Source organism: Protomyctophum bolini, assembly GCF_963924005.1.
Source record: "Protomyctophum bolini genome assembly, chromosome: 21".
NCBI classification, from domain to species: Eukaryota; Metazoa; Chordata; class Actinopteri; order Myctophiformes; family Myctophidae; genus Protomyctophum; species Protomyctophum bolini.
Genome location: NC_137882.1, coordinates 2,600,001 through 2,625,000, shown reverse-complemented (window position 1 = coordinate 2,625,000; position 25,000 = coordinate 2,600,001). Strand labels below are relative to the sequence as shown.

The 25,000-nt window shown below is 43.6% G+C and overlaps 1 protein-coding gene across 2 annotated transcripts in view; it reads left to right on the top strand.

The window, feature by feature from the left end:
* The window catches only part of vav3 (vav guanine nucleotide exchange factor 3), a 134,344-nt gene that overhangs the window by 57,486 nt on the left and 51,858 nt on the right, over window positions 1-25,000 (top strand). For both annotated transcript variants that reach the window (XM_080793951.1, XM_080793952.1), the window contains exons 3-9: window positions 15,771-15,829; window positions 16,440-16,505; window positions 17,500-17,611; window positions 19,433-19,534; window positions 22,454-22,525; window positions 23,071-23,174; window positions 24,036-24,135. In XM_080793951.1, coding sequence (XP_080650077.1) covers window positions 15,771-15,829; window positions 16,440-16,505; window positions 17,500-17,611; window positions 19,433-19,534; window positions 22,454-22,525; window positions 23,071-23,174; window positions 24,036-24,135 — 615 coding nt within the window. The remainder of the gene's footprint in view (window positions 1-15,770; window positions 15,830-16,439; window positions 16,506-17,499; window positions 17,612-19,432; window positions 19,535-22,453; window positions 22,526-23,070; window positions 23,175-24,035; window positions 24,136-25,000) is intronic.

The window sequence follows — 25,000 nt, the reverse complement described above, 5'->3', positions numbered from 1 at the left end:
TACTCCACTACATTTATTTGAAAACTTTAGTTACTTTGAACAAGTTAGTTACTTTGTAGATTTTGATTATTATCACAAAACATACACCACTTCAGCCCTATATAGATTTGGCCATTTGAATATAGCAGATCTACAAGCTCACAATGCGTCGCATTGTGACGCATTATGGGATAGTAGATCTGCTTTTTTCAAAAGATTTTTAGACATTTGAATACTTGAAATGGGACATTCTGCACAATGAGCACTTTCTACTTTTGGTAGCCTATACTTTAGATACGTTTTGATGGTATACTTTTTGAATTCCGAACTTCTACTTCTACTATTCATGCTTTTACTTAAAGTACAACAATTGATTACTTTTTTTTTCCACCACTGCAAACAAGTGCACTCCGTTCTCTCTCTGAAAAATATCTATAAAACATTTTTTTGCTGTAAATCTTTTTCTTCTTCAATCGGATCTTTTTTTCCAATTGCCAATCCTCGGAGCTGACCGAAATAAAGATGATCTCACTGTCGTTGGGACTGTTTGTCTTTCCAGTGAGGGAGGTCTGTGTATATATTCGGGAGCTACATGTTTCCTCGCCACTAGTGTGATGTTAAAGACCGTCCAGAAGCCTGTCCTCCTCGTGCGATGCTGTGCTGCTTATTAAACGTATCGTAGCGTTTCTCCAGATGTGTATACAAGCCAAGGCAAAACGCGGAGCGGCGTTCCAAGGCAGAGGCGGAGTGGGAGGAGGATGATGATGATCCGTCAGTCAGTCACTAGTGGAGGCAGAGCGTTTAAAGCTAATCTCCTGCCCCAGACTTTGCTCTATAGCCCTTTGACAATACAGCCAGTTTATGGAAGTGGATGTTTTAGCTGCTACAGATAGATTTCTTTATTTTTGTGTCATGCACCAAAGGCGCCCAGCCCACATGGGCTTACAGGACACACCATAACATTGCTTCAATGATTGTGCATTACATTTGCCTATATTCACACACCCATTTTGACACCTTTAACATAGATTGTGCATTACATTCACACACCAATGGCAGAGGAAACCATGCAAGGCACCGACCTGCTCATCAGGAGCAATTAGGGGGTTCAGAGTACTTACTTGCTCAAGGACACTTCAACACTAACTCTGGGGGAGGAGCCCACAGGGATCGAACATCTGGCTCTACGCTCTACCCCTGAGCCACTTAGCGTGTCTGCGTACAACTATAAGTTTAAATCATTATAATATGTCTCCGTAACACACTTGACTATAATGGGAGCTTCAAGCGGTGCGCTACAATAAGTGATGCTAACCCATTTATGCCATGTCCATATATGACATCCAGGCTATTTGTAGCTATGGCGCTTTTAGCGGTCCGTACTGTACATGTGTTACGGTATACTGTATGGGGAATTGAATACAGGTACTTTAGCAGCCTGTACATGTGTGTTATGGTATACTGTATGGGGAATTGAATACAGGTACTTTAGCAGCCTGTACATGTGTGTTATCGTATTGTATGGGGAATTGAATACAGGTACTTTAGCAGCCTGTACATGTGTGTTATGGTATACTGTATGGGGAATTGAATACAGGTATAAAGACCCACAGAGCTAAATGGCCTCACTCACTCAGTCACTACTAGACCTGCACAGGCGAACAGTGACTACTCTCTTACTATGGAAGGTCCAGCGAAAAAGAAAACCAAAACCTATCATTTCAACCAGGAATGGGAGCATGATTTTTTTTTCACATCAGCAAATGGGAACACTATATGCCTCGTATGCCAAAAGTCGTTGTCTATGCCGAAACGTGGAAACCTGGAACGCCATCATTCTACCACGCATCCTCAATTCAAAGACCTTTTTCCACTGAACAGTCCATTAAGATCCAAACGAATTGATGAACTGAAAGGTGGACTACGAAAACAACAGCTGCTTTTCACGGCACCGCCGACAACAGCAAGAAGCAAGCTGGCGACAGAGACATCCTTCCGAATTAGCCATGCTGCACACTCATACTTTTCACTTCAGTTTGACGAGTCCACTGATGTGACGGACACCGCGCAGCTAATTGTATTTGTCCGAATGGTTTTCGCTGATTTCACCGTGAAAGAGGACTTTCTCACCCTTATTCCATTGAAACAACGTACCCGGGGTGTGGATGTGTACAATGCATTCAAGGATTACGTGCGTGAGTACAAGATTCCTCTTCGTAAAATCGTGTCAATGACAACAGACGGGGCCCCCGCCATGCTTGGTGTTCATTCTGGATTTGTTTCACTGTGCAGAAAAGACGAAGACTTTCCGCCGTTTGTAAACTACCACTGTGTGATACACCAGCAGGCACTGGCTGCTAAAGCAATTGACATGTCACACGTGATGAACGTTGTTGTCAAAATAATCAACTCAATTCGTGCAAAAGCGCTACAGCACCGGCTATTCAAGTCTTTATTGGACGAACTGGACTCTGAATATGGCGATTTGATTCTTCACGCAGACGTGAGGTGGCTGAGTCGGGGGAAAGTGCTGCAGCGTTTTCTTGATTTACTGCCAGAGATCATCATTTTTCTCAAGTCGAGGGGCGAGGAGTATGATCAGCTGTCTGACGATGCTTGGTTATTGGACTTGGGCTTTCTTACGGACCTGACAGCAAAACTGAACGAGCTTAACCGACAACTGCAAGGAAAGGACAGAGACATTGGTAACATGATCAGTGCAATCAATGCGTTCAAATTGAAGCTCGATATGTGGTGCCCACAGATTCGACGTGGAAAGCTGAATCACTTCACAAATCTTGACAATGTGTTAAAAAACCTCAAAGAGAAAACAGCCTTTATTCCCGAACAATTCTGTGCAATTCTGTGCAAACTGACATCTGAATTTGATCGTAGATTTGTTGAAGTACAACGCATGAGTCAAGTAGCTGCTTTTGTATCAAACCCTTTTCTCTTTACTGAGCCTACTGTCATTGAACTGCTGTCCGAAAAAATGCAGGATGTGTTTGCATTAACTTCAGATGTTGAAATGGAGATTGTTGAATTAGTAAATGACTGTCACCTGCAGGTCAGAGCTAAAGAGAAGGAATTTTGGTCTCTTGTGAGCAGAGAGAAGTATCCGCTGATTGTGTTGTGTGCACTCAAACTGCACGCCTACTTTGGTTCGACGTACTTATGTGAAATGGCCTTTTCACAAATGAAAATAATCAAATCCAAGTTTAGAACTCGTATAACTGACTCACATCTTAATGACACCCTCAGACTGGCAATCACTAAATATGAACCAGATTTCAAAACGCTTGCCGATAAAGTGCAGTCACAGCAGTCTCATTAAAGGTCGGCTGACCCTGAGAGTATGTCACCATATCTGTGCAAATATATATGGTCATGTTATGCCTATGTCATTTGAACATCTGCCAATGTGAATATTCATTGAAATGAGAAACAAAATATTGTCCTGTACAAGCAATCCATGTCCTTTGCATTTTCTTTTATTAAAAAAAAACTCAACAAAGAAGTTTATTTGTATTTTTGTCCTAATATCTTTTTTATTTCTAATACATTTGTCTTAATATTATTTTACATTGATAATATAACTTACTCTAAGTATTTATTCTATTTAAGCTTTAGTCTTTGTGTGGATGTGTGCACATGCATTGAGCCTGTCAGAAATGGCAAAAAAACAAGTGTTTTTTTCTAACACGTTTTAGTGGTAGATCTTGGCTTACAATTGGGGAAAAAAAGGGCTCTTGGGCTTGAAAAGGTTGGTTACCACTGATCTATGGGGATATGGGATATTCTTTTGGGCCAATGACAGCGCCACAACAGGCCATCATATGAACTTTCAGGAAGTCCCGATTTCCTTAGTGGCTTCACAACATATCTGTCTGACTGCCCCCCTGGTGCACACACAGCCCACGCAGCTCGCCATTACGTGCGGTCGGTTCGCGGTGGCTGTATTTTGGGCGATTCTTTCAACTCCTGGCAATCCTCCCGTGCAGTGAATCTATCCAAGGAGCCTTAACCCATTTAGACCTGAGGCAGATTCTAAAACAAAAAACGTCTTCTAAATAAAACAACATTTCTGAAAAACCTGTTTCTATGTCAGCGGTTCCTTTTTCATGTCAAGGACCCCCAGATTTTTCTGTATTTGGCCGTTGATCCCCATCTGAAAATATGTTGCTTCAGGGACTCCCCCCTCCCCACCAGATGCAAAAACGTTCGCTCTGAAAGAATATATATTCAAAGATTTGCGACACATTTTCACGATGTTTCAAAAATAGCAGACTTACAAGCTCGTAGTGTGGCACTCGGTGCCGCGCTAAGAGCTTGTAGATCTGCTATTTTTCAATAGCTGAAGTATATAACGTAATACACCGAAAACACCAAAAGGGGTTGGATCCCGTCCTGAAGGGGTTAAGGCCCACTGGCTGCGTTCAACACTAAAATGTATATAAACTTTAACGTCCCGTCAGCGACTCAGCGCTGCTCGTCATCTCTAGAGCTCTGCAGCGTCTTCAAAAGAACAGAGATCCCACTCAGACCTGGAACACGTCTGTGTCGCCTCATAGCTTTTTAAACCACTTTAACCATTATTTATTTTAAACTTTAGATGTTGAAAAGAATATAGCAGATCTGCAAGCTCGTAGCGTGGCACAGAGTCAGTGCCATGTTAGAAGCTTGTACTGTAGATCTGCTTTTTTTTTTGAGAAATCGTGAAATTGTAAAAATGTGCATGGTGCACATTTTTTAATAATATATATTCTTTCACAGCAAACTTTTTAACTCTGAAATGAGCTTCTCGGGGGGGGGGGGGGGTCCCTGGAACAACATAGCTCATAGCGCGCCACCGAGTGGCGCGCTACGAGCTTGTAGGTCTGCTATTTTTGAAAAATCGAAGAACGACTGACATTTTTAGAATCTGATCTCAGGTCAGAATGGGTTAATCAGACCAGTGTGTGTCCAGTGGAAACCTCGTATGAATCTGATCTCAGGTCAGAATGGGTTAAACCGCAACGATCCCTTAGAGGCGCTATACTTTTATGAAGAAACCCCGAGGCATCTGTTTGTGTATTTGAAGCTCTGTGAGAGATGTAGGATAAAGCGTTTCGAAGATTAGACAGTTTTATCAGTGTGATAAAACAATGGAAATTGTGTCGTATCGTATATGGGTTGGAGAGTGGGTGTACAGTATGTGTCTACAGTATGATGGAGGCTTTGCCTTTCAGCAGCGACGCACCAGAATCACTGAGAACTCCTCCGGGGAATATATATATTATATAGTGAGCGGTTTAGGATGTTATCTCCGTGTTTAATGTCCGTCGTCGGCCGTTGTCAACACCATTCAGTACAGTGTTGTTTTTGTCATACGATTTTAGTCGACTAAATCTACAGTTGATATATAGTCGACTAAAATGTGTTTTGACAGGCCTTGATGTCGTTGTATGTAATGACATATTTTACACTTTGGTTGCATGCTGAAAATAGCAGATCTACAATCTCGCAACGCGTCGACGTGTTGTGAGATTGTATATCTGCTATTTTCAGCATGCAACCCAGCATAAAACTGGATCTCTTGTCCACTATAGTTAGTTTTATTTGTTGACGAAATTGTCAGTATATTTAGTCTTAGTTTTAGTCATCATAGATTCGTTTTTATTTAGTTTTTATTTAGTTTTAGTCAGTGAAAAAAGGTAGTTTTAGTCGACTAAAATTCAGTACAGCCAGTATGGACATTTACACATATTATGGGACATTGTTGTCATGTCAGCCATTGTCCGACATGTTGTTGGTCACGTTGTCTGACTATTACTACCCATAACGCTAAATCTAACCTTAACCTCAGTCTTAAAGCAAACAATGGACCAAAAAAACGTACATATACATTTTAAAAGATAAGACCGGATTTGTCTCTCTTCTTATATACCCCCTCAAATTAAAAAATAAAAATAAAACGCAAACAACTTAATTATTCTCTATCATGTTTGTGTGCACAGCTGCAAAGTACATGTGTTGCTGGCTTGCTGCATGTGTCCTCGCTTGGTGGAACGCCAGTGACAGCCCTGTCACCGCTCTGCCGTGTGCGAGCGTGTGTGCGAGCGAGCGTGCGTGCAGTGCGTGCGTGCGCTGCGTGTGTGCATGCGTGCATGTGTGTATATAGAAGCAGAGCCTGCAGTGCATAATGAGCGGAGCAGAGCTGATGTGCTGTCAGGAAGGTAACAGCCTGTGCAGTTCAACGTTCTAACACAGCAGAGAGCTATTGCTCTCTGCTGTGTTAGAACGTTGAACTACAGGAGTCTAGGAGACACACCTGGCTTCACGCTGCAGGCATGATGACTGGAGCAGCAGCACCAGGCAGTGTGAGGCCTGTTTGAAGGCAAATATGACTCTAATATGATATGATGTGTCGTCACAGACAACCCACGGGTTGAACTGTGACTCTGATATGTTGTCAGAGAACTACATGTGACTCTGATATGTTGTCAGAGAGAACTGTGAGTCTTTGAGTTAACACACTTTTTTTGAGGTATAACCCACAGGTTTTCAAAGAGGTAAAAAATAAGTGGTGAAATACCTACATATACTTTACTGTGTGTGCAAATTGCATGTGCAGCACACATGCGCGTGCGTGCGTGTGTGTGTGTTTGCGTGCGTGTGTGCGTTGCAACGCTGTGGTGTAGACAGGTGTTGCCTGTCAGCAGTGGCAGGGTTTGCAAGTCTGATGGTCTGTATATCGGGGACCCGTGTGTGTGACTGAGTGTGTGTCCGTGTGTGTGTGTGTGTGTGTGTGTGTGTGGTGTGTGTGTGTGTGTGTGTGCACGGGCCCAGGGGCTGCGTCGTGCTTTGATGTGACGCACCTTGGCAGCGACATCGGTGCCCTCTGTCTGTGACCTGACGCTGTCAGCCACGATAGAGTTACATTAGCTTAGTGTAGAGAGAGAGAGAGACAGAGAGAGACAGAGAGAGGTCTTTTATCTTGATGCTGCCGTGTGCTGTGGTCTGTCAACTCTTAGATAGAGTTACATTAGCTTACTACAGAGAGAGAGAGAGAGAGAGAGAGAGAGAGCTAATATAGATATTTCAGGATGGTGAGACTTGATAAATGGCGACACACAACACACACACACACACACACACACACACACACACACACACACACACACACACACACCACACACACAGCAGCCCTGAGGGCTACATGAGAGAGAGAGAGAGAGACGCTAAATGATTGAGAGCATGTTTTATGGAGAGGGAAACGGCGATGAAGACTGAGGGAGATGGCGAACGAACGTGCGCGGCATTCCGATTGGCCCGCACGTACACACCGGGCGAGTGATGCCACGCGTAGATCGCCCCCTGCACACGCTCGCTCGCTCTAATTCTGAATCATGAATGTTAATGAGGCCATGGCATGGGATTGGCAAACATTTGCGTGTGTGTGGGTGTGTGGGTGTGTGTGTGTGTGTGTGTGTGTGTGTGTGTGTGTGTATGTGTGTGTGTGTGTGTGTGACACGTGTGCGCGTGTGCGCCCTCTCTCTCAGCCAATCAGAGTTTTATTGGTGTTCTTTATGTGAATTGAGTAATGGAGCATTGTACCAGGCCAGCTGTTTCTAAATGCACACACACGTCACGCACACACACACACACACACGAGTGCACACGCACACGCACACACGCACGCACGAGCGCGAACACACACACACACACACACACACACACACGAGTGCACACACGCACACACGCGCTGGCGAACACACACACACACAGACAACACAAAAAAACGCCACAGAGAGCAGCGATGCCACTTGCCGTGACGTGTAGCATATTATAGGCTACATGTGAGTTCTCCGCACGCACGCACACACACACACACACACACACGGCACACGCACGCACACGCACACGGCACAGAGCGCTCCTTTGATCTTCCTCAGACGCGTCCTTCCTTCTTGTGCTGCGTTTAATTGGTCTGGTCTGAATCCCGTTTGGCTCCATAATGGAGCCCCAGAGGTTCATTAGGCCTCCATTAATGAGCCTGGCGTCCTCGTCTCACTGTCTTCCTCCTCATTGTCCCGTAACCCCCCACCCCTCACCCACCCTGTATACCCGCCCACCCACCACCCATTCTGTACCCACCCACCCTGTATATAGCCTGCATATAGGAGGGGCTCAAAAATATCAAAAATATCAGATCCACAAGCTCGAAACAAGGTGCGAATCGACCCATTCTGAGCTTGTAGATCGGCTATACTTCATACTTGAGGTTTCCACTCGACACAGACGATTAATAGTCATAGAAAGGAACCCGGCGCACTCCCCCCTGATCACATCACATCCCCCAATATGGTCGCACTGTTCCTCCGATCATACAGTATATAATATCCCAATATGGTCGACGACGACCGGCACAAAAACCTGGAATATGTCCCAAGGCAAGCGCTGCTCAGCACACAGTAAATCTACTGTCCTTTTCAGACGAGATGTATAACCTACTATATACCTGCTGCTACGCCAAGACATCTGGCTGGGATCACGTTGTCTCTGAGAGAGAGAGAGAGAGAGAGAGAGAGGTGCAACCAATCATAAAAGGACTACAGTTGTTTATGTGGATAGTAATAATAGTAAGTCTTATAGTTTTAGTCTAATAGCTTATAGTTATTATTTATTGTTCGTCAGTGAAAAAGGTCCAGATGCCTGCGAGGACAAGTGGTTTCCACGGTGATGTGTAGACGGGTCTCACAAGCATCGTAGCTAACTGTAACTGTACCAGCGAGTTCAGGATTTAGGACAATATAACCCGTTTGACCACGATGATATTTACCACCGTTTTATGGCTGCGGTGCATTACCGTCTCAAACACTACGTAACCATTTAGTTTTCATCAGTGAAAAATTGTAGTCGACAAAAAACATTTTTTCCGTCATAGTTTTAGTCGACGTGTTGGATCTGCATCCCAGTTTACTGCAGAGCGGTGGCTGTTTGGTGACCCTTGACCTGGAGAAGTTTGGGAAGCCCTGTGCCCAGCCCTGTGTGTGTGTGTGTGTGTGTGTGTGTGTGTGTGTGTGTGTGTGTGTGTGTGTGTGTGTGTGTGTGTGTGTGTGTGTGTGTGTGTGTGTGTGTGTGTGTGGTGTGCGTGGGGGCTTGGCCAGCAGCACCTCCGTTCGCTCCACTTCTGTCTGCCCTGATGAATGGACGTTGCTCCACTACACACACACACACACACACACACACACACACACAAACACACACACATGATGAATGGCGTTTCTCTGCAAACGGCCCGAAACGCCTGTCACACTCAAACGGGTCTCGGGGAACTTTTAGATGAATTCAGGCATCGCAGAGAATATGAATGATTCCCCCTTTGTCTTCTGTTGTCTCTCTCTCTCTCTCTCTCTCTCTCTCTCTCTGTCTCTCTCTCTCTCTCTCTCTCTCTCTCTCTCTCTCTCTCTCTCTGTCTCTCTCTCTCTCTCTCTCTCTCTCTCTCTCTCTCTCTCTCTCTCTGTTGTATTAATAGTGTGAGCAGTGGGGGTGGGATGGTTGAAGGCCTGGTTATGTGATCAGTATCGATTTTCAAGAGCCTGTGATTAAGCGTAAAAGTTTGTGTGTGTGTGCGTGTTTGCGTGCACGTGTACTGTACAGTATGTGTGTGTGTGTGTGTGTGTACTGTGTGTGTGCGTGCGTGTACTGTGTGTGTGTGTGTGCGTGCGTGCGTGCGCGCACTTCCACGTGTTGGTCAATCAATACACGGTCCCATCTCTAAAAGAGGAAGCCCCCGTTTCGAAACAGGAAACCGACGGGCGGCGGCGCATGTTCTAGAGGCCGTTATACACGTTGGCTAACGACGTGCGGCCGCTATAGCCGCGGAGGAGAGGAGGCGCGACGCGGCGGTCTGTCGAGACGCGCGGCGTGATGAAGACGTAGGGATTCATTCTGCGTGCGAGAGTCTCTATAAGCCATTAACCCGTTCTGACCTGAGATCAGATTCTAAAAATGTTCTTCTACATCCTGACAGTTTTCCATTCTGACCTGAGATCAGATTCTAAAAAAATGTCTTCTACATCCTGACAGTTTTCTGAAAAAGCTATGTTTCTAAATGTCAGACGTTCTTCGATTTTTCAAAAATAGCAGAGCTACAAGCTCGTAGCGCGCCACTCGGTGGCGCGCTATGAGCTTGTAGATCTGCTCTCTCTTTCTCTCTCTCTCTCTCTCTCTCTCATCCTGTTTGTAAGGTCTCTCGCTCTCTCTCTCTCTCTCTCTCTCTCATCCTGTTTGTAAGGTCTCTCTCTCTCTCTCTCTCTCTCTCTCTCTCTCATCCTGTTTGTAAGGTCTCTCTCTCTCTCTCTCTCTCAGACACAGACTATACAGGGTCAAGGGCGTTGGTGGATTTGCTGATCATTCCAGCGTGAAATTGCATGTCGTACAACATGTACAGTAGTGTGCATGTTGGTGCCTGTGATGTCATCACAACACGCTGGCTGGATCAATCGACTGTACTGTATAACCTACAGCTATACTGTACTTAAAATAGAAGAGAACAGTGTTAACCGATTAATAAGACCTGAGGACGATTAAAAACAAAAAAAAAGTCCTCAAATCCTAACGGTTATCTGAAGAAAAAAATAATACCTTTCTATATCGGTGATGCTCTAACCCAGAGGTGCCCACACTTTTTAGACTTATGTTTATGTTTATGTTTATTTGATATGGACATACTGTAACAATCACATTGCTCATTGCACAATTGTACAACTTGTAGATGCATCGTTTACAGTGTGTTAGCACGAGTGCTAGTTTTCACCACTTGTCCACAGGAGACTTTTCTGAAAATACAAAGTTAAAAGAACACCCAATCTAAAAATAAGAAGTACATTCAATAAAAAGTACATTCAAGTGAAATTTACAGCAAGGTTACAGTACATTACATAACCTCCAGTACAAAAGTAAACATAATCATTCTCGTTACCAGTCAGGAGCTATACATGTGAGCACAGTTGATCTGATTTCAACCAAATATTGAGAGCTACTTTCAAAATGACCAGCTCAACCAGATATACCCACGAGAATTATATATTATCCCATTGCTGAAAGTAGTCACGTATTAGACAAATGCACTTTATCCCCCCTTTTTTGTACTAATGTTTGTGCAAAACATTGTTGACAACTATTAGCATTGTGGGTTTGAGCTGTCCTTTTTTATGTCAAGTGGCAGATACCAAAAATAGTTTATTTATTTAAATTATATATTTTTAGGGGCATGTCTATGTGGTCTACCTGCACAGCCTGTGTGATCTACTGGTAGATCACAATCTCCCTTTTGGAGGCATATGCTGCCCCTCCATATTAAATCTGCCGAGCTTTTAAATCCCTCCTCAAAACTCATCTGTTCTCCTTCGCCTTTCACTTCACCTGATTGTGATTTCCTGCTCTGTGCTTTTGTATACAGTATATGCTCTGTCTTACATTTTATTGTCTCTTGTTCCATTGCTTTATATTGCTATATATGCTCTGTAGTTTTGGCTGTTGTAAATGTGCTATACAAATAAAGCTTGATTTGATTTGATTTGATTAATATGAACATGCACAGACTGTACACACAACAACGTGGAAGCAACAGTATAAGCCTTACATGCACATTGCCTACGACCGCTGCAGACAGACAGTTAGTTACCGTACACAGTTTGCACATGCGTGAGTGAGCTTAGTAGTGGCTTGTTCTGTAGTTGAAGTATGAGAATAATTTATAGGCCAACCGCGACACTGTACACACGCAGGTACTACAGTAGTCTCTCAGCTGCTAATATCAGTGTCTGTCTGGTGTGCTGAAGTGTTGGAGAAGGCTGCACTCTTGTGGGATTTGTCAGTAATGCAGCAGCAGTCTGACGTTTAGTGCTGCCATGAATGGGAAGAGAATCTGTTCTGTTATGTTCTGTTCTGTTCTGTTCTGTTCAGCTCTGCTCTGTTCTGTTCTGTTCTGCTCTGTTCTGTTCTGTTCTGCTCTGCTCTGCTCTGCTCTGCTCTATTCTGCTCTGCTCTGCTCTGCTCTGCTCTGCTCTGTTCTGTTACTTTACTTTATTTTAATAAATGTTTTATCCAAAATGAGTTAATAGCACAGGCAGATCTCGTTACTAGAGCATGTCTGAAATAAGTGTCAGAGCTGTATGTAAATATGAAATAAATGCTTAAACATGTATAGCTAGGTCAGGGGCGGCCTTAGGAATCTGGAGGCCCGTTTCAAGACCAAATATGAGGCCCCCATATACCTATGACATCATTATTTTGTTGATACAGCCGTATATTGATACGAATAGTTTGACTGTTCAATATCACACGCAGCCATTACTCTCGACAATTAGCAACAACACCTTTCCTCATCCTGTCGTCCCTTCACAATTAAAGGGTCTCCCCTTTACCTCCCAATGCTGCACATTTTACCATGTTATTTACATAGAATAGGTGTAACTTTACTAACTTAGCATTAACATTGTGGGAGAGAGCAAGGCAGTGAGTGAGCGAGAGAGAGAGAGAGAGGGCCAAGAGTGGCGGGGGTTGACTGAGGGGACTTCAGTGCACTGTACACTCTTGCTTCGTGTCCCAGGTTGGCTTGGTGTGGAATGTGCTAATTTGTCCCCTATATTCAAAGTCTGATTTCCATTGATTGTTGGCTGTGTTTAGCATGTATATGGCTGTGGAGTTTTGGTACAAAATCAAAACAACTTGTCCAATACTTTGGCATGTTTAAACCTCCAGGAAAATCCGTGTTGAGGTTCTTGATCCACTGTTTTTCATTAAAACGTCTTTGTCCTAAAACTGTCCAGTTAGGATTGTGTTGAAGTCCAGGTATACTTTTAGAGCTTCAATGCCATGTGCCATGTAATGTTGAACAATCCATTTAGTTGTCTTTTTTGCATTGTTAATATTGTATCTGTGTTGTCTCAGCCTTGCGGCTATTGTTTTACTCGTTTCTCCGACATATCGTAAGCCACATTTTTCACATGTGACTAAATAAACACAGTTGCTGGTGCTGGCTGTCGTTTAATCTCCAACATGCGTTTTGTAGTTCTATTTTTAACTATTTGTTTGGGTTTGAAGTGTTCTGGTCTCAGGCGTGCTGGTGTGTTGAATCCTTTTAGCTTGCTGTGTACCAGATAGTCTTTAAGATTTTAGTTTTTTTTTCTGTAGGCCGATATAATCTTTTTATTTTTTTAAGTTTCGCGAAAACCGACTGCACGGAACAATAACAGTAAAATACCAAGTCCTTTCAGGACTGCTTTGGTCCTTTAAATAACAAAAAATATCATAGAAATAAATATACAATAAAGAGAGTTCCACCGTGTTCAGTTTGGAACATACAGACACAGGTTTGTGTTTCCACCGCATTGTGTTGTTGGACGGAACAATTGTCATTGTTTGATGCCTAGCTGAATGGTTAGAGAGCCTGTCTGGAGAGAAGGAGTCTCCTGAGGTTTGCATCTCAGTAAGAGATGCTGAGAGGTGGCTCACCATCAGGTGGGATGAGATGTTGATCCATCATCTTTCTGCTGTTCATTCGTCTGGAATGTGGTCTCGGTTGTTATTGCTGTTGTCGTTGGTTGCCATGGCTGCCAGTTCCCACCTGATGTTGTTTGGGAGTTCTGATTGGTCCAGAGCGTACTGAATAACTTCTAGCTTACATAACGTCTTAAGACAAGGACTCAAGTCCAAGATGAACAGCTCATCAGAGATAGTGTAATCTCCTTTGTATCCTCCAAAGAGGATGATACGATCTCCCACAATGCAACAGCACACACCATTCATTGGACATGGTCCTTTCCCCTTGGGCTCAACCTTCTTCCAGGAAAAGGTCTCTGCACTGAATTTCCACACATCATTGAAGTTCTGGTTAACGTTCCGGCCTCCAAATATGTACAGCTCTCCATTGTAGATAAATGCTGAATGACGCCAGCGTAATTCTGGTAGAAGCTGTGCAGAAGGTGTGTCCAGCCAGGCGTTGGTCTCTGTGTCAAACACTCTGATGGTGTTGTAGACCCCCTGGGGCCCACAGCCCCCGAATACAAACATATTTTTCCTGACGATGGTGGCAGAGTGACAGTATGTAGCAGGAGGTGGAGTTCCTCTGGTGTTAATTAAAGTCCAGACCATTGTGCTGGTGTCCAACTTGTACATGCCATTAGTGGATCCAGTAAGCTTGGTGTATCCTCCATGGATAAACATGGCCTTCTCCAACACACAGGCTGAGTGGTTGCCCCTCTCCTCTGGAACAGTCCCAGAAACCCTGGGTTGGAACCATCTGTGGGAGTCAACATCAAATGCATAAAGCACATTGTAGAACTTCCAACTCCAGGATCCTCCCCAGATGTAGACTGTATCTTCAACCAACACAGCTGTGTGGCCGTAGAGCATGGATGGAACCTCAAGGTGACCGTCTTCTCTTCCTGGTTCCACTGGAGGTAACTTCTTCCAGCATAAAGACACTGTGTTGAAGACATGGACATCCATCTGTCCCATGTTGTTGAAGGTCTTTACATCACCGTAGCCTCCAAAGGAATACAGTTGGTTCCTCACTGCTACAGCAGCATGACGGGCTTGCTTTGGTCCTCCTGCTTTGGAAACGGTCCAAGACAACATCACTCTGTCTGTCTGTCTGTCTGTCGACGTCTACGGTCATTTTCAACACGGTGCATCATCTTATATCTTCTGGTGTGAAATCACACGAGACACAAACTGTTTCCATGCACGCCTTAACGACGCCAATTAGTGCAGCTGTTCTTCATCTGCACCCTTTGAACTCTATTGTTATATTTATTACTTAATTGCGGCTACCTTGGGGTCTATGGATCTATGGGTCTATGGGTCTTCCACACGTATAGCATAGTATAGTATATATGTATAGTTTATAATATAGTTTCATTATATAGATATTCCACTGTTACGTTCTTAGCTTACGCATGTTCCCTGATAAATGCTTTTTATGTGTGTGCATGCGCGCGTGCGCGGAATGTGCTCAAGCTGACTGGCTGAGCACGGAATGTGATGTATGGTGATAACAGTGCCGCTCACGTCACGCGGGTGTGATATTCTTCTCCATATCGCTGTGTGAGAGACAGTCCACTGAGCAACTCAAAGTGAGGCTGAATGACAAGCATTTTGCATTCTGGCTCTTTGAGAGGAGCTATAGCGCCCCCTATGGCCAGCTTGGTGTGTTTGTGTGTTCTCAGCGGCGGCCTTAGGAATCTGGAGGCCCATTTTAAGACCAAATATGAGGCCCCCATATACCTATGACATCATTATTTTGTTGAGGCCCCCCCTGAGGGTGGAGACCCCCCCCCCCCCCTGAGGGTGGAGGCCCCCCCTGAGGGTGGAGGCCCGTTTCAATTGAAACTGGTGAAACATACTTAAGGCCTCCTATGAGCTAGGTGTAATGTTAGAGACCACAGAAGTGAACCTTTCAAGCCTGTTTTCTCAACTGGCTGTTTTTAAAATGTTCAATGACTTAGCTTCGGTCAGAAACACGCACGCGCGCGCACACACACACACACACACACACACACACACACACACACACACACACACACACACACACACACACACACACACACACACACACACACACATTCTTTTAACCGGCCCACATGTGCGTTCCTCTGCCACACGCGCCCGCGCAGTCAGCATGACATTCACAGAAAACCGCCCAATGAGAGAACCGCAGAATTATCGATTAATTGTTAACTGTTGTTAATTGAAGAATGGATTAATGATTTTAACGTCCCCATTTCCTCCTTGTCTTGCAGGTGATGGACACTCTGTCCAAGCTGTCTCACACCGCGCTGGCTCAGCAGACCGGAATCAGGTACGGACCGTCACCACCAGCACACATCTCAGCCTCATCCATCCATCCAGTCAACACAGTTAGCATGCTTGTTTATTTATCCCATTTTGGGGCGGGAGTTAGCATTATGTCATGCTTTATAGCTATTGAAAAAAAATAGCAGATCTACAAGCTCATAGCGCGCCACTGAATGGCGCGCTACGAGCTTGTAGGTCTGCTATTTCTTTTTAAATCGAAGAACGACTGACATAATAGAAACACATAGCTTTTTCAGAAAACTGTCAGGATGTAGACATTTTTTTTAGAATCTGATCTCGGGTCAGAATGGGTTATTTAACCCATTCTGAACGGGAACCCATTTTGGTGTTCAATCATGTTATGCTTTAGCTATTGAAAAACAGCAGATCTACAAGCTCATAGCGCGCCACCGAGTGGCGCGCTACGAGCTTGTAGGTCTGCTATTTTTGAAAAATCGAAGAGCGACTGACATTTTTTAGAATCTGATCTCAGGTCAGAATGGGTTAATCAGACCAGTGTGTGTGTCCAGTGGAAACCTCGTATGAATCTGATCTCAGGTCAGAATGGGTTATTTATTTGTGTCTTGTCTGGTCTGTATGTCTCTCGTCCACAGGGCGTTCCCCACGGAGCAGAGTGTGGAGGACGAAGACATCTACAATCACCTGGAAGACCTGATAGAGTAGGTTAACACTCACTTAAAGATCTACAAGACCTCATAGAGTAGGTTAACACTCACTTATAGATCCACAAGACCTCATAGAGTAGGTTAACACTCACTTATAGATCCACAAGACCTCATAGAGTAGGTTAACACTCACTCATAGGTCTACAAGACCTCATAGAGTAGGTTAACACTCACTTATAGATCCACAAGACCTCATAGAGTAGGTTAACACTCACTTATAGATCCACAAGACCTCATAGAGTAGGTTAACACTCACTCATAGGTCTACAAGACCTCATAGAGTAGGTTAACACTCACTCATAGATCTACAAGACCTCATAGAGTAGGTTAACACTCACTCATAGATCTACAAGACCTCATAGAGTAGGTTAACACTCACTTATAGATCCACAAGACCTCATAGAGTAGGTTAACACTCACTTATAGATATGCAAGACCTCATAGAGTAGGTTAACACTCACTTATATATCTACAAGACCTCATAGAGTAGGTTAACACTCACTTATAGATCCGCAAGACCTCATAGAGTAGGTTAACACTCACTTATAGATATGCAAGACCTCATAGAGTAGGTTAACACTCACTTATAGATCTACAAGACCTCATAGAGTAGGTTAACACTCACTCATAGATCTACAAGACCTCATAGAGTAGGTGTCTATATATGTATAGTTTCATTATATAGATATTCCACTGTTACTTTCTTAGCTTACGCATGTTTCATGATAAATGCTTTTATGTGATGTATTCCCATTATTTTTTGTTCTTGCTTAATGTAAATCGCTCTGGATTAAGAGCGTCTGTTAAATGCCTAAATTGTAAATTGTACTCCAGTTCATTCGAATTATTTTTACTTGTAACATATAGCATTTCTACTTTAGTATTGATACTGATGCTTCTTCCGTCACTGTGTGTGTGTGTGTGTGTGTGTGTGTGTGTGTGTGTGTGTGTGTGTGTGTGTGTGCGCGTATGCGTGTGTGCGTTACAGTGAGAACGGGGTTGAGGATGAGGAGGATTTGTACGACTGTGTTTACGACGATGAAGACGGAGGAGGAGAGATCTACGAGGACCTGATGAAGACCGAGGCCGTGCCTCCGCCCGTACGTCTAATTTAGTCTTTATTTCAGTCCTGATGCCCTCCACCCGTACGTTTAATTTAGTCTTTATTTCAGTCCTGATGCCCTCCACCCGTACGTTTAATTTAGTCTTTATTTCAGTCCTGATGCCCTCCACCCGTACGTTTAATTTAGTCTTTATTTTAGTCCTGATGCCCTCCACCCGTACGTTTAATTTAGTCTTTATTTTAGTCCTGATGCCCTCCACCCGTACGTTTAATTTAGTCTTTATTTTAGTTACTATTTTAGTCCTGATGCCCTCCACCCGTACGTTTAATTTAGTCTTTATTTTAGTTACTATTTTAGTCCTGATGCCCTCCACCCGTACGTTAATTTGGTCATTGGGCTCCATCTTGCGCCATCCTTATCCCTATTTTTTTTTTACTTTTTTGAAAAACATTAAAAAAAAACAGTACACACACACACACATACTTTTATAGAACTATGCAGACAGAGGCCGTCCCCCCTCCACCCTTAAGTTTAATTTAGTCATTATTTTAGTCCTGATGCCCTACGTTTTATTTTAGTTTTAGTCATAACACGAAAAGTAGGCCTACACTTACAGGGATCATACTATGGTACACCAGTCTGCTGATGCTGTACCCTGGAGTGCACCGCCATCTTCTGGCTGGACTAAGTAGTTCACTGCCTTCAGCGTACACATCACCACAGCCCTCCAGATCTGTCAATCTGACATTTCCTTTCTTTTTTTGAGGGGTGCTAGCCCCTCCTATATGCAGGTTTAATGTTTGTCTTTAGTTCAATGTTTGTTTTGTAAACGCCGTTGAGAATGAAGGGAAAATGTTGGTCATAAATGTGTGATTTACGTCATTATTGTCTCTTTATTGTTAATGGCATTTAATGTTTGTGTTGGCACCGTTTGTTTTACATCACCATTATATCACCTAATCATCAACATGAGTTAGACTTTAACATATTAGCGCCCCTCACTTCACACGGGTGTGATTTTTTTGAATTGTTAATCTGACAAAATTTGAATACTGGTAAGGAAAAAAAGCAGCTGTTCTTCATTTGGTTGAGACAGGGTGCTCATCTTTGATTGGTTGAGGCAGAGGGGGCATTCCTTACCAAGGTGTACCAGCGTCTTAACGATGCTATTATACAGCTTGGCTACAAATGTAAACTACTTGTGTTCAATATTTGGAAGCCTCGGTAATGTCCATAAAGATTTGCGGGAATACCCAATAAGCCGAGAGCTGATCAGGCATTGGCAAAATTCTGTTCAGTATCTGCAATAATTGGCAGTCGCCATATGTGTGACTAAATTTGACTGAGGGACTGCCATTGGATTTTTTTTAATTTTCGTTTTTTTCATGTCGCGTGAAAGCAGGGAATCATAGCTTCAAATGGACATATTGGTTGTTCAGTTTGACCCACCAGTTTTGGAGATATAGCTTATAGAGTAATGTCTTTCAGAGGAACAGCGAGTTGAGAAAACAGGCTTGAAAAGGTTCACTTATGTGGTCTCTAACATTACACCTAGCTACATGTTTAAGCATTTACATGTCAATTTCAGCTCTGACACTTATTTCAGACATGCTCTAGTATGTGAAGAGTCTGCCTGTGCTATTAACTCATTTTGGGAAAAAAACAAAAAAAAAGGTTTTTCTCCTCTGGTGAAAAGCTAGAGTTTTCCAAGTTTGCGCATCCACTATTGTTTGTGTTCAAGAATCTTTTGTTAAATGTGAAAGCAAATAAAGATGTTAAGTGTGTGTGTGTGTGTGTGTGTGTGTGTGTGTGTGTGTGTGTGTGTGCGTGTGCATGTGCGTGCGTGCGTGTGTGCAGACCTTCCAGAAGCAGGTGGAGACGGACATCAGGAGCTGCTGTCTATCAGAGATCAGACAAACGGAGGAGAAATACAGCGAGTCTCTGGACTCCATAGAGAAGGTACGATCACAGTGTGTGTGTGAAAATAGCAGATCTACAAGCTCACAACACGTCACAGCGTAGACCGGCTATTTTCAAGGCATTTTTTTTAAGATGAAAGAGTTTTTGAAGTGATCAAACTATAGCAATAGAATACAAGTTTATAGAAACATCTTCCAGAAACATGAATGGTCTCAGAAACGTTTTTTTGTTCAGCTTCGTCGGCCCTATAAAACATCATTCACTCCCACCCGGTCACTTAGGTCTGCCTCCTCCACCAACCTCACTGTTCCCCCAGCTCGTTTGTCCACCATGGGGGGTAGAGCTTTCAGCCGCTCTGCCCCTCGCCTCTGGAACAGCCTTCCCCCCCGACATTCGAAACATGGACTCACTCCCCACCTTCAAATCCCACCTCAAAACTCACCTATTCAGACAAGCTTACTCCCACCTTGAGTAAAAGTCTGCTGCAGGCCTTTGTGTGTATTTTAAACTTGCTTTATTGTATTGTATTTATTTTCTGTTTTGTTAGGCGACCTTGAGTGACCTGAAAGGCGCCATATAAATAAAATGTATTATTATTATTATTATTATTATCATCATTACATTTTCAGTCTTGATATTTTATTTTTGCTTTATTCCATGTAGTCTGATGGAGTCTCTGGACTCCATTTAGAGAAGATATGATAGGTCTCTTCCAACCTGGGAGGCACATATGCAATCTTTCAGGTTTACTTATTTATGTCATGGTGTAGTCCAGTGGTTTGAGGTTATCAGGCCGGAAGAACCCCCAAAACCGGAGTTAATTTGGTCCATATTTTATTAGAACTCGTAGCGAACTGGCGAGACTGTGAGCGTAAATGAGACTGTCCTCTCCTGTCCTCCTAGCCCATAAACATGTCCTCTCCTGTCCTCCTAGCCCATAAACATGTCCTCGTCTGTCCTCCTAGCCCATAAACATGGCTACTTGTCTGTCCTCTCTGATGTGTGTTTATGTCTGACTCTGGGATGGGGAGGAAAAAAGCAAAAATTTAAATAAAAAGATGCTTGCCTCATTTCCCGGCAGAATTTCTGGGCTAGCCCGTTCAGAACTGCATGGATGAGACCACATTGTACAAGATAATGTCTTCTAAATCATGACAGTTTTCTGAAAAACCTTGTGTTTCAATATCAGTGGTTCTCAAAGTTTCCTTTTAAGATGACCAATGTTTCGGCACAAAATGCCTTCTTCAGGCATACTGTATGCCAAGGACCCCCAAAATTATAATGTAATTGTCTGCCGACCCCCATCTGAAAATATGCTGTTCCAGGGACCCCCCAGACCCCCAAGAAGCAAAGAAATGAGTTAAAAAAAAACGGTCACTGTGAAAGAATAATATTTTCAAAGATTTGCACACATTTTCACGATTAAAAAAAAAAATAGCAGATGTGCTACTTTTCAACAGCTAAAGATAAAAAAAAAACAAGTGGTTAAAAGATAAGGTTGTCACAGGTGCGTTTTCAGGGTCTCTACGGGCTAGATGTTAGGGTTAGGGTCCTTGGAGAATGTTTCTTTGTTTGTTGCTCTGTGCCACCGGCTGGTCCTTTTTGGAGAATGGAGAAGAGATGTAGAGAAGACTAGATGGATGTGGTGTGGTCTGGGCTTTTTATTTCCCCTTTTGAGGAAGAAATCATTTATATTTTGCACACATATAGCAATAAGATTATACTGTCCTAACCCAGACACATAGCAATAAGATTATACTGTCCTAACCCAGACACATAGCAATAAGATTATACTGTCCTAACCCAGACACATAGCAATAAGATTATACTGTCCTAAACCAGACACATACAGTAGCAATAAGATTATACTGTCCTAACCCAGACAGAGTTTTCGTTTTTGCTGACTAACCCATTTAGACCGAGATCAGATTCTCAGACAGTTTTTCTGAAAAACCTACGATTGTGGACTCTCAAACGACTTCATGTCAAGGACCCCCAGAATTATATGTATTTGGCCGCGGACCCACATCTGAATATATGTTGTTCCAGGGAGTCCCCCAGATAAGAAGCAAATATTTGAGTTTAAAAAACGTTTGCTGTATAAGAATATATATTCAAATGCGCCACCATTTTCCAAAAATAGCAGATCTACAGCGGCACTCGGTGCCGCGCTACGACATTGTAGATCTGCTATTTTTCAACAGCTACAGTTTAAAATGACGCTTAAAGTGGTTAAAAGCTGTGAGGCGACACAGACAGCGTCCTCAGGTCTGAATGGACTAACGTTGTTGTGCGTCTCTCTCGGTAACGGCCTTGGTGGGAAAATGGCTTTCTTGTTATTCTACAGGGAGGAATGGCAGTCTCTCTTTCTGCCCCATGTTTAGCTTTTATATGTATTTTTTCACGCTTCTATTTACTTTTGCACGCACGCACGCACGCACACACGCACGCACGCACGCACGCACGCACGCACGCACGCACGCACGCACGCACACACGCACACACACACACGCACGCACGCACGCACGCACGCACGCACGCACGCACGCACGCACGCACACACGCACACACACGCACGCACGCACGCACGCACGCACGCACGCACGCACGCACACACACGCACGCACGCACACACACACACACACACGGACGCACACACACACACACGCACACGCACGCACGCACGCACGCACGCACGCACGCACGCACGCACACACGCACACACACACACACGCACACACACACACACGGACGCACACGGACGCACACACACACACACGCACACACACACACACGCACGCACACTTCACAAATTGAAGAAAGAGAAAAACTTCCATGCCTAACAAAAACTTGTAAATGTAACCCCCCTCCCTCTCCCTCTCTCTCTCTCTCTATCTCTCTCTCTCTACCTCTCTCTCTCTACCTCTCTCTCTCTCTCTCTCTCTCTCTCTCTTGCAGCACTTCATGAACCCTCTGAACAGAGAGTATTTGTCTCCGGTGGAGATGGAGAGAGTGTTTGTGAACATCCCGGTAGGTTTGAGCCTGGACCGTTTGCATTTACATCAAATATGATATGATATAGTACTTTATTGTCAGTTCACACTGGAATTTTTCTTGCGACACAGCAGCCAAGTATGCAGAACACATACAGTATACAGTACACACATTTGACATAACACAAAGAACAAGACAATTTACATCCATAAAGACATGAAGACAAGAGGAATATCCACCGCTTAGATTATCCTGTGGCTATTTATCCTGATTAAGCCTCAAGGTCGACTGGTGGACAAAGGACCTCTTTATAGTCTGACCTTATTGTATGCTGGTACACCATATCTCCTTCCTGAAGGTAGCAAATATGATGTAAATTTGTGTCAACACAATCATTAAGTGCCGTTGACAATGAAGGGAAAATTTACGTCATAATTATTCAGACGAGCAAATCGGCTAACGGATAACATAAACCCAGTTGTTCATGAGACGACATATGATCTATGATGATAAGAGCGCCCCTCATTTCAAATGGGCGTGATTCACTTTTTTTTTTTAAACCATGGCCTCACGACACACAGGAACTGGTGAAAGTTCACCGAAGTCTTCTTCTGGAGATCCAGGACTCCATCGCAAACAAGAGTGGCCAGAACCTTTACCAGATCTTCATCACCTTCAAGGAGAGGTATGTGTGTGTGTTCAGTATTTAAGTCCGACGTCATTTTGTAGTCCTACGTTACGTCCGGGTCATGTTGTAGTCCTACGTTACGTCCGGGTCATGTTGTAGTCCTACGTTACGTCCGGGTCCAAGTGGCACCAGCTCCCGTCCGCATCTCATTGTAAATATCAATATCTAAACGCGTGAATCTTTTTACAATGACGTTATTTTTCAGAAAGGAAGCCATTGAGGGTTAAAATGGGTCTTAATAATGCTTCCAACTCGAGTAGAATTATTAATGTTTTGTACAAGTGTCCATGACAATAAAAATATATGATGTGGAGACAATAAAGACTATTATTATCATTATTACTGAAGGTATCCATTTGCTCGGTAAAATATTTCGGGGGCATATTTAGAACGTGTGCAGGCTTGAGTATGTTGAATCTAGTTTGCATTAATGGAGTAATGGTTGAGACGAAGCAGTGAAAGGTCCTGAAAGATATACATAACGTCAGTCTTATACCCAATACCCAATCTTTCTGTTGTGTGAATGAACACAAGGCTGCTGTACTTTATACCTCATACTTTAAATGCTTAGTATATGGTCTCTAACCAAAGGGGGCACAGTCAGTGGCACAGTCGGTATAGTGCTGTCGCCTCACAGCTAGAAGGTCCTGGGTTCGATTCCCGCTGCAGGGGACGCTGTGGGTGCTGGCGGCATGTTTCCTCCTCCACGTCATCAGTGCCCATACCACGAGGCGGGGGTTGGCGAAAGGGCCTTCCTGTGTGGAGTTTGCATGTTCTCCCCGTGTCTAACTGTCTCTAACCATCTCTCTCTCTCTCTCTCTCTCTCTCTCTCTCTCTCTCTCTCTCTCTCTCTCCCAGGTTGTTGATCTACGGGAAGTACTGCAGCCAGGTGGAGTCTGCCATCGCCTCTCTGGACGTCATCTGTAAGGAGAAGGAGGGCGTCCGCATGAAGCTGGAGGTACAGATCTCTTTACACGCTCACTGCTTCTCACGCCTTTTCATGTCAAATCGATTGCTTAACCCATTTTGGGGGCGTGAACCCCTTTTGGTGTTATAGCATTATGTTATGCTTTATAGCTATTGAAAATAGCAGATCTACAAGCTCATAGCGCGCCACCGAGTGGCGCGCTACGAGCTTGTATAGGTCTGCTATTTTTTTTAAATCGAAGAACGACTGACATAGAAACATAGCTTTTTCAGAAAACTGTCAGGATGTAGAAGACGTTTTTTTTAATCTGATCTCAGGTCAAAATGTGTTAAATTCCCGTTGACAATGAATGGATAATTTTACGTCACAGTGTCTGAGCAGAGAGGCATACTGTAGTGTCTGTTTTATGTCATGGTGAATGTACAGTACGATGATGAGAGCGCCCTTCACTTCAAACTTGCGTGTGATTTGTGAGGGGCGCTAGCCCCTCCTATATTCAGCTATTAGTGTAGATTTTTGTCCTACTGCACACAAAGAATTCCCGTTGACAATGGATGGATAATTTTACGTCATAGTGTCTGAGCAAATGTGACTCTTTTTTTATACAGAGAGAGAGGTGGCAAGAGTAACTGTTCAGGAGAGGAGAAAAAAAATGTTTTTATTTATTTTATCCAAAATGAGTTAATATCACAGGCAGACTCTTCACATGCTAGAGCATGTCTGAAATAAGTGTCAGAGCTGAAATCGACATGTACATATGAAATAAATTCTTAAACATGTAGCTAGGCCTAGGTGTAACGTTGGAGTCCACAGAAGACATGTGAATATGAAATAAACGCTTAAACATGTATAGCTAGGTGTAATGTTAGAGTCCACAGAAGACATGTAAATATGA